The following is a 10150-nucleotide window of genomic DNA, read 5'->3' on the forward strand; positions in this document are numbered from 1 at the left end:
GAGTTGCCAAAACATAAAAGGGCCAAACACCTAACCAAACTGGCGGCTCTCAGGCTACTCCCAGCTGTGTCTAGAGTGTCCCTGCAAGGGCAGAGCAGCTGCTTCGCAGCCTGGGATTTCCTTTGTGATGTTAGAAAAAGTATCTTTAAAATAAGATTGGGATGTTCATTGGGCTGCAGATAGCCATGTATGTGCTGGGAGGCAGTATCGCCTAGGTAGAAAGAGAGCATCTTTGAGGACCAGCAGTTGGTATAATGGCTATGTCGCTGGACTCCCATGTAGCTGCCAGTGGTTCGGGTCCCCGACCTGGTGACTTAAACTCACTTTGCACTCATGTGCGTGTGTGCCCCAGATCCTGAGAGGAGAACGGAGAAGAAGAGATTGGGGCGTGGCCATCCCCCCGGGGGGGGGTTGATTTCTCACTTTCTGTCTCTCTGCACATGCTCTCTATAAAAATAAATAAATAAATAAATAAAATAAAAAAACAAAACAAAAAAACCCCAAAAAACAAAACAACCAAACAAAAAATCCTCTCCAAAAAAAAGAGAGCATCTTTGAATTCTGGCACTTGTTTGATACATTACCCTGAGCCCTCATTCCTTCCATTAGGTAGATATGATATGCGTACTATCATGCAGTGATGCTGTGTAAATTGGAAATAATTAATATAAAGTCTCCAACACAATGCCTAGCTGTTATAGGCAGTCATTAAATAGTGATCATTGTTATTTCTGCTCTGTGGATGTTAAGGTGTGCATGTGAGTATAAATTTATGTGTATATATATATATATATAGTTTGTCATCTTTTTAATGTAATTGACAATCATGATTTATAAATTTTACTTGCATAAGATGCCCAGGGATACTCATTAGGCTCTAGTGCTATTGAGAGGTTGTGAAATGGCATGAACGGGGCTGGGGCCCGAGGCTGAGCAGGCGTGATTGCACCAGTGCCGCTCCCCGCGTAGATGAGTGCTAGTCGTTTCACAGTAGCAGTGACTCTTTTCTTTTTAAAAGTTCACTGTAGGGTGCTTGTACTCGCCAGGAAGAGAGAGGAGAAGTGAGAAAGCACCCCCTGGAGAGTGACCTTGCTGTGGTCCCTTCTCTTCCGTTTTCTTTTCCTTTGGGGATTTTGTGCACTCCTACACAAAGCCCAAGCCCATGGGACATCTTAGCAAAGAACCTCTCATGTCAGGGTTTCCCAAATAGGAATTTAATGGCAAACAAGACTTAACCCAGAATTTAGATACATATCTATGAATTATTTGTCATGATATATCAGTGATTGTGTGAAGAACATTCCATAAGATCTGTCATAGGGGCCAAGGAAAAATGCCTGGCTTTATTGTATCTCCACATGGAGGCAGGGGTAGGAGCTGACACCCACAGATAACTGGTTTCAGATGGAGGGGATGATTTTTGCCCTGCTTCCCTGGGGCATTTGGCAATTCGGAAATATTTGTAGTTGTTACAGTGAGGGTAGGAGAGTTGGGCGGGGGCTTCCTGCTGGCTAGATGGGGTTCCGGGCTACTGCTAACCTGCAGCGCCCTGCAACCAGAACTGTTCTCCTGAAGAGTCAGTAGCAGGATGGTCGACCTGCCCTGGGGGAGGACAGCCTCCGGCTAGGGTGTGTCTGCATGACTGTAGTATCAGAACTGGGTGGTCTTTGTCTAGTTACATGTGATGCACCTTGGTAGAGTAAGAGCAGAGATGATGAGAAGGGTGGGAAGTGAATAGGCCAAGCTGGTATTTCTTTTCTTCTTTTTTTAAAGGTTTTTGCCTTAGGGAGCGTGTGCTGGTGAGAGAGAGAGAGACACAGACAGACAGACAGACAGACAGACACACACACACACACACACACACACACACACACACAGAGTGAGAGGGAAAGTGAGAAATCACTCCCTGGGGCGGGGGAGGGAGCCAGTTCGCTATTTCAGAGAACTTTACTTGAAGTGTTGGAGACTTAAGAGAGGGTTTCAGCTTACTTCATGGTTTCACTTGAGAGTTTGGATATAGGAAACTACCTTTGTTTCCTCTTGGGAGTTTTTAATTTGCTGTAGGACGTGAGTGCTTACCAGAAAGAGAAAGAGAAGGGGTAGTGAGAAAGCACCCACACGGGGGTGGCCACGCTGCAATCCCTTCTTCTCCATTTTCCTCTTTGGATTTTGGTCATGTGCACACATGCACATGTGCTTGGCATGGTTGTTAAGCCCCCTGAAACCATGTAGCCATGTGGGAATCAGCCACCTTAACCACCACATCTCTGGCTGTACCCCCACCCCTGCAACCTTGAATCTGTGACCCTTTGTCTATTGATGTTAAGGATTAAATATCAAAGTGATAGACTGCGTGGGTCAAGTCCTGGACCTGACAGCTTGAAAAGCACCCAGGTAGAGGCATGTAGGTATAGAAACATACTCCAAAGAGGTAGGAAGAAGTGGGTATACCAGTAGATGACTAAAAATCAAAGCAGAGCCCCAAGAAATAGGAGAAAATCAGGAAACACCTCTGCCTCAAAGATCATAACTCCTCACCAACAATGACTAAGACATAAGAGGCTGCAGAAATGTCAGAGAAAGAATTCAGAATATTCATGGTAACAAAACTCAACAATTTGCAAGGTAAAATGGACAGCCTGTTCCAGGAGATGAGAAAATCCCTCCAGGACTTGAGAGAGGAACTCCATAAAGAGATAGATGCACCAAAAAAGAATCAAACAATTTCTGGAGATAAAAAATACCATTCAGGAAATCAAAACCTTCTTTCAAAGTAGCAAAAGCAGATTAGACCACAGAGGAAAGAATCTCTGACTTTGAAGACAAGACCTCCAGTTAGTTCAAGTGACTGGAAAGAATAGATGGATAACCGTTATAAATGGGGACAGTATACGGGAAATCCTAGACACCATCACTTAGCCAAATATCTGCATGATGGGTATTCCAGAAGGTGAAGAGACAGGTAATGGTATAGAACATCTCTTCCATAATTTACTGGCTGAAAACTTTGGAATTTAGAGAGACATGCAGACATCCTAATCCAGTATATCCAAATACAAGAGACACCCAATAGATGTAACGTGAAGCAATCCTCTCCAAGGCATATTATAGCCAAATTAGTAAAAATCAAAGACAATAAAAAGGGCAGGAGAGAAATGGTAAGTTACTTTATAAAGATTACCCCATTAGACTAACATTGGATCTCTCAACTGAAACAATGGGAAGACATATTTAAAACTCTGAAAGAAAAGCAATTTTAGCCAAGAGTACTATACCCAGCAAGATTATCCTTCACATGGAAAAGAGAAAAATCATTCCTAGATGAACAAATGCTGAGAATTGACCAAAACAGAATAGCTCTTCAGGAAATACTTAAGGGACTAATACACCAGGAAAGCTAAAGGTAGACTAACAGAAGTAAGTAAAACAAAACAACTAGAAAAAAAGGATAAGACTATACATATTGATAATAACATTGAATGTTGGGACTAAATGCAGATTCAACTATTTTTCACACAGGTTTAAACACAAATTCACCCATTATTTAATAGACAGTTGTCTCTGCAGGTTGTAGTTTACATATTTATTATAACCATTACTCATTGTATAAAATTAGATAATAGAGGAACAGTCTAAAATGTTACAAGTATCTGAGTCTGTATTTGGAATAGGCCAAAATCAAGAACTTTGTAAAGCCTATAAATCACCAATCACGGACTTATCCATCTTCACTTTTAAACATCTCTTTAAAATTTTGTTTTAGTTTTGCTTTTTAGAGAACTCTTTTTTTTTTTTTTGAAGAGGTTTTTGCCAAAGAGAGACAAAAACAGTGAGAAGAGTGAGAAGTCACCCCTGGGGGGATGGCCACACCAGTAATCCGTTCTTTTCCATTTTCCTTCTGGGATGCTGGACCCACACGCACATTGACCCCGGTGTGAGTTTCAAGCCACAGGGTCTGGGACCCAAACTGCCCTCCACCGTGTGAGAGTGCAGCGTCATAACCGCTACGCCATCTGCTGGCCCCAAGGACTTATTTCTTTGTGCACACTACAATACTATGTCGTAGAAGAACTTCTGTGTGAGTGAAGTGTTCTTTTTCTCTCTGTTCCTAGTGAGCTACTGTTACGTACACTTTACCTATCCCTAACTGGACCAGCCTTTTCAGGTTACAAACTCATCTCCCACAGTCCTCATGGAAATTACAAGTTCTTCTTTCATTGACTATGCTAAGTTTATTTTTGTTAATTTAGAAGATTGTTTCTATTTAGAATTCTATAGCACAGTGAAGAATGTCTTAGTTCGCCAATTTTGAATACTCACTCGATGGTGTTAGATGTTGGCCACTTGGACACCCTGTCCACTCTAACTCATGACTGGCTATTGTGTGCAGAGCCCTGCCTTTGCCCTGCCCATTGCAGCATATCCAGGATTTTCCCATAGGCAGCCATTTGGAGCCATTCTATTAGTGGCTTATTAATTTCTTATCTCTGAGATTAGGAGAGTGTGAGAAGATGACACTTTGGAATGAGGTAATTTGTTTGAATACCTGTTCCCTCCAGGCACTGTGCTGCAGGGGTGGTTCGTTGTTTGCATTTGTTGGTGGGGCGGGGACTAAGCAGCTTTCTAAAGATCTTACAGAGACACTGAGTTAGTGACCAGATCAGGATTCTGGCTTTTGTCTTTTGACTCAAAACTTTCGGCTTCCTTACCTTGTCATAGCGCATCTCCAATGGGAGCCAGCCTGTGAGTGGTAGGTGACTAGTGTGCATTGACTCTTTGGTCATTAGCATCATTGGGTATTTTCAAATGGATTGGTTGGAAATACTGTGTGGGTTCAAGCATTTTAGCACTTTAAGAACAGAAAGGAAAAATAGAGAAAATAAGAGAAGAGGCTTATCCCCTAAAGGCAGTAACAGGATCTTGGAAACACTGGTAGTTTAAGTAGTTCTATTGTGCCTTTCTGAATAATGCTTTGGGCTAATTGTTGTAGTTTAAATTTTGTATTCTAGTCTTAGAATTGTAGGTTTGAGACTGCTATCCAGAAATGAGTTGCTATTCCTCTCAGAGCACAACTCTCCCACTTCCCCTTCTCATTAAGTTTCCATTTAGCCATTAGGTAAGGAGCTTCAAAAAGGAAAATCCAATCATGTATAATCTCTAGTTAATGGGCATCTATTGAGCGACTAGGTCACCAGAAAGAATAATTACACAGTGCCTCTTTGTGCAGTAAATACAGAAATCAAAAGCTAATGCATTCCCAAGGCAAGCCAGATTGTTACTGGCTAACAGCACCCTCTTCTTCAGGGAAAAGGTTGGGGGTACCCACCATGCTTGCTCGCAAAGCCATTCCAGAGAAAAGGAGGCCTGGAAGGAGCAAAGAGGAACTCAGGGCTTTGCAAGCTTTGTTACTTGTAATTGCTGATTACAGGGTTGGGTTACTGAAGAGCAGACATTCTAGTAAATGTTTTTTTGCAGTTATTGGAAACTTTATGGGCTTCTGGGGTTTCTTGACACATGTGAAAGAATAACAGTGCTGGTTGAGGTAGAGCTTCTGCCCTACTCCCGCAAGCTCCCTGTTTTCTGAGCACACCCGACCTTCATAAATAAAGACTTCAAGCTTGCTGTAGGCTGTGTTGATTTAGGAGAGGTAAGCACATCTTCCTGACCCAGCGTGGTTTGTGTCAGCCACAGCCATGTAGTTCTGGGGTTTATGTGGGTGTACTGTAGTTTGAGTTTTCAAAATTCTATCTTGTAGTTATGTAGGATTTGCAAAACTTGGCATAATTCAAATAACTTGTTTTTCCCCCTTTAGAACACTTCAGTTATGGAAGATCAAAATGAAGATGAGTCCCCAAAGAAAAGTACTCTTTGGCAGGTAGGAATGATGCGCACAGATAAGATAGCTGTTGATTTACTGTAGATAAGATGTTCCCACAGTTCATGTCCTCAGTAAAATCAAGAGTCAAGGGTTTTTGTTTTCTTTTGTGCAGATTTGCAAGTTTCAGAATCCACCCTAATGTATCTTCTTTTCCTTAGGGAAGTATCATTACAAATAGTAACGAATTTTGGAGTTTTCACAAACATTTGAGAATGGCTGTAGGTACAGGTTCTGTACACAGCCACTGTGGATGCCAAGACGGACAGTGGTGGCGTCCTGACCCCAGAACGGCTCCAGGCCCACACCAGCGCTGACGCTGACTGCTTGACTGCTTTTCCCCTTTCGTTCCTGACCCCTCCACCTTTCCCAAGTTCTTTTTTTTTTTTTTTTTTTTTTTTTTTCCCCTCCGTCTCCTCCCTTGGCTCCCAGTTGCTCATGTCTAAATTTTTTTTAGGATCTGTGTGTAAAGTGCCCTCATTTGGTGTTTTCACCAACCATCATGGTATAATGATTTTTCTCTTCATGAAGACAGGATTAAAAGCAAGACAAATCTAAATGTGAAGAGAATTACACACACACACACACACACACACACACACACACGTATATATCAATATAAAGTTCTTTCATTTCATTTGATTTGAACTAAAGAGGTAGATTAGTTAGCAAGAATAAAGTGTACCTGGCAGATTTGAGATGAAAGGAAACAAAACAATGCTAGAAAGCTCTTGCGGGGCTGGCCAGGTGGTTGGAAATAGAATGTATAACCGTGCTACGGAATAGTGCACATGCTGCTTTTTGGGGGCGTTGGTGTCCTTGTGTGCAGGCTGAATTTTGTGCCCTCCTTCACATTTCTTATTCTGCAGTAGGACTCCCTTCATTTACTATTGATTTTCCAGTTCTTGGTAGTTCTTAACACTTTAGCTCTCAGTTTTTCTTGCATTTATCTTCCAGTCAGCTACTTAAAGGTATCCAAGTATTCTAGGGAGAATGCTATAAATGAAACAATAATACTTTTGTTTATCAGATGGAATAATGGGTGTGAAAGTACTTTCTAAGTTATAAAGTGATACACAAATGCAAATTGTTACCATAGTTACATTTAACCTATTATGAAACAATTATTTTGGCAGGTTATTTGAAAAAGTATCAAAGTAAAAGGGGGAAGGAAAAAACAAATATAGCTTTCTTTCTCAAAACGAGATACTTTCGATATTTTGATGTATATTCTTCTGTCTTGGTGTGCTCCCCCTCTCACAAATTACTGCGATCATAACGCCATATTGAAATTCTGGATCTTGCCTTTTGTTCCTCAATATTATTTCATGAGCATGTTTATTTTTATTCAAATCTTACTTTATAAACCTGGCTTTAATGGCTACAGTACAATACTTTTTATTTTGTAAAGGTTTTTGACATAGGGCATGTGCACTCACCAGACACAGTGAGGTGGAAAGTGAGAAATCACCCATGGGGGGGTGGCCACACTGCACTCCCACACTGCAATCCTATCCTAGGATTTTGGGCACGCACACATACACGCCCGGCGTGATTTTCCAACTGCCAGATCTGGGACTCCAACTGTGGTTGGTCATGTGAGAATTCAGCACCTTAGCCACCACGCCACCTGCTGGCCCCTACAGTACAGTACTTTGAGTAGATGCATTATAATTGGCTTTAACCATCTGCCTATAATTGGGCAGCTATTTCTTAATGTTTCTCTGTGCGATACTGTGGTGGACAGCCTCATGCTTAAAGCAGCAGTGATGCCCCTTGTATCTGCCAGTATTTGTCACAGCAAAGAATTTTCACCTCATCTCTGAGTGTTTTTAATTCTTTATTTTTGGGGTCTATGAAGATACGAATGTCTTACTACAAGCAAACAAACAAAAAAACCCAAAACGCCCTGTTCAGTGCTGCCCCCTGGTGGTATGTGGGACCAGTGAGCTTGCCCTCATTCAAGTTACAAGGGAAAAAGCGTTCCCGCCCATGGGTGGTAAAGTCAGTGGGAGATGCACGCCTCCAACCATGTGCTCCTAGGTGTAGGCTTAAGAACTCACTTCAGACATGAAAGTTATAAGATTTTCTTTTTCTTTATTGTTTTTCTTTTTCGTTTCTTTTCGTTTTGGCCAGGGAAGACCAAAGCTGCTTTCTTCATTTTCTGGATGAGTTCAGTCCACTTTAAGTGAGGGGGGATAGTGGAAGCTCTTGGATCTTTCTGTATAAGACTTCTGAGATGCGTTTCGAATGAGATGAATGAACACTTGTAGTAATTCACCTGTTCAGTCCTCAAGTCCTCTTGTGTGACTCCTTCTGGCATTACGTGTGCGGAGGCTGTTGGAGGAGTGATGGGCAAGTGGCTTTGGAAGATGTTTGATGCATCCATGGAGGTTGCGTTGTTCTAGAGCAGAATGTACTGAGCTCATAGCATTAGTAGTAGTTTGGCTTGAGTCTAGGGAATTCAGATGGTTTCTGATGCTTTGTCCAGAGGCAGGGATGTAGTTTTAGTTAAAAAGGTATGCTGACTTTGTGCAAGGGCATGCACCTGGATCTGACGAGAAGGGCATTGTTAGTATAGGGTCTGACTTACCCATAAACCACCTGGAGACCACGAGGGACGTCGGTGGCATACATGGTTGGCCTTGGGTCACTTTCTGAGAAAGTGATCGAAAAAGGGAAGGAAAGTCTCAACTGTTTTGCTCTGAGTTTGAATAGCCCTGGGAACAGTGTGGAGGGGACTGACACTTTTGGGTAAAATGAAGCATTTATCAAGTGTCAACACAACATTGCTCATCTTTTCCGTTAGATAGACCAGTGGTTCTTGCATTGTGGATCTTAAAGTGCAGGCTCTGGACCAGCCGCATCAGCAGCCCCTGGGAACTTGTTAGCAGTACAAATTCTAGCTCCACTCCAGGCCAGTAGAATTAGAACCTCTGAGGTGGGGTCCAGCAGTCTGAGTTTTAACAAACCTCGTTATTCTCAATTGTGCTTGAGTGTGAGAATTAGTGGTATAGATTTATAGTAACCATGAGCATAGATGTAGCATTAACTTTCTACTTTGAGGAAGTCAACTATTAATAGCCAGTCAGTCGACACTTAGCCAGGTTGAGCATTTCCTCCAAGATGGTCATCTCCGACATTCGTTGTCCGATCAGGGCCCGGTTTGGGGAAAGCACTGGAGGATGTGAGGGAAGACACCATTGAGCTTCAGAAACGTGTGGCTCTAACTTGGCCGGTTACTGTAGTGACTTAATTTGAGGCCATGGGCCCTGAATACATTTTTAAATTACTTCCTGAATGAATTAATAAAGGAACAAGTTTGGCTTTAGGGTAAACTGACATCTTAAGATTAAATACACAGGGTGGAAAATGTTTTTAATGAAATCTTAATTAGATTTCTTTTCATTGTCAAACTAATTTTTTCCCCCTTAAACAGATAAGTAATGGAACGTCGTCTGTGATCGTCTCCAGGAAGAGGCCATCAGAAGGAAACTATCAAAAGGAAAAAGACTTGTGTATTAAGTATTTTGACCAGTGGTCTGAATCAGATCAAGTGGAGTTTGTGGAGCACCTCATTTCCCGAATGTGTCATTACCAGCATGGACATATTAACTCTTACCTGAAGCCCATGCTGCAGCGGGACTTTATTACTGCTTTACCAGGTAACTATGCTCGCCCCTGGGAGCCCGCGGCGGAAGGACGCTCAGCCCGCAGGCCTGGGTGGGGTGCAGTCAGTGTTGGTGAAAGGAACACGAGCGCCGTGGGAGGCAGCGTTTCTTTGGGACACAGGCTGTATTTTAACACCTGGCACCCGGGAAGAGTTGTGCGTTAGCGTCATGTGGGAGACGTCGGCAGTGTCTGGTGAGCAGTGTTGATCACTGGCCAGCACCACTGCTGCTTTAGTTTGTCTAATGAGTTAACGATATGCCTTTTATTGTATGTAATGTATGTATAGTCTGTACTTTGCCTCTGCGTGTAATTTTTAAAGACTATTTTTCTCTGGACTATGTGTTTGGGAACTGTCTCCCCCCCCCCACACACACACACACACTCACACACTCACTCATTTATTCATTGTGATTTGTAGGCCACTGGGTCTGGCGCTTGAACCTCAGTAGCTGTGTCGGAGTCTGCCTCAGCCACCATGCCACACACAGGCACCTGCACGCACCTCTCTCTGGCTAAGTTTACTGTTTTTATAATAGGCCCTTCCTCCTTTTTTGTTACGAGCAGTTTTAGTTTCAGAGCAAAATGGACGGGAAACCCAGAATG

At 42.5% G+C, this 10150-nt stretch overlaps 1 protein-coding gene across 3 annotated transcripts in view; it reads left to right on the top strand.

Moving 5' to 3' along the window:
* Positions 1-10062, top strand: part of LOC102483151 (F-box/WD repeat-containing protein 11-like) — a 70207-nt gene extending 60145 nt beyond the window's left edge. Inside the window, exons 1-3 of one of the 3 annotated variants that reach the window (XR_001371167.2) lie at positions 4037-4078; positions 5813-5875; positions 9315-9379. Coding sequence is in view for 1 of the 3 variants with exons in the window: in XM_006158949.3 (XP_006159011.2) it covers positions 5813-5875; positions 9315-9710 (459 nt within the window). In the remaining 2 variants the exon portion in view is untranslated. Of the gene's footprint in view, positions 1-4036; positions 4079-5812; positions 5876-9314 lie in introns of those variants that run through there. The other 2 variants (XR_001371166.2, XM_006158949.3) reach the window with 2 other exon arrangements.
* Positions 10063-10150: the final 88 nt, after the last annotated feature.

This window comes from Tupaia chinensis, unplaced genomic scaffold (assembly GCF_000334495.1).
Source record: "Tupaia chinensis unplaced genomic scaffold, TupChi_1.0 Scaffold000612_1, whole genome shotgun sequence".
Lineage (NCBI taxonomy): Eukaryota > Metazoa > Chordata > Mammalia > Scandentia > Tupaiidae > Tupaia > Tupaia belangeri.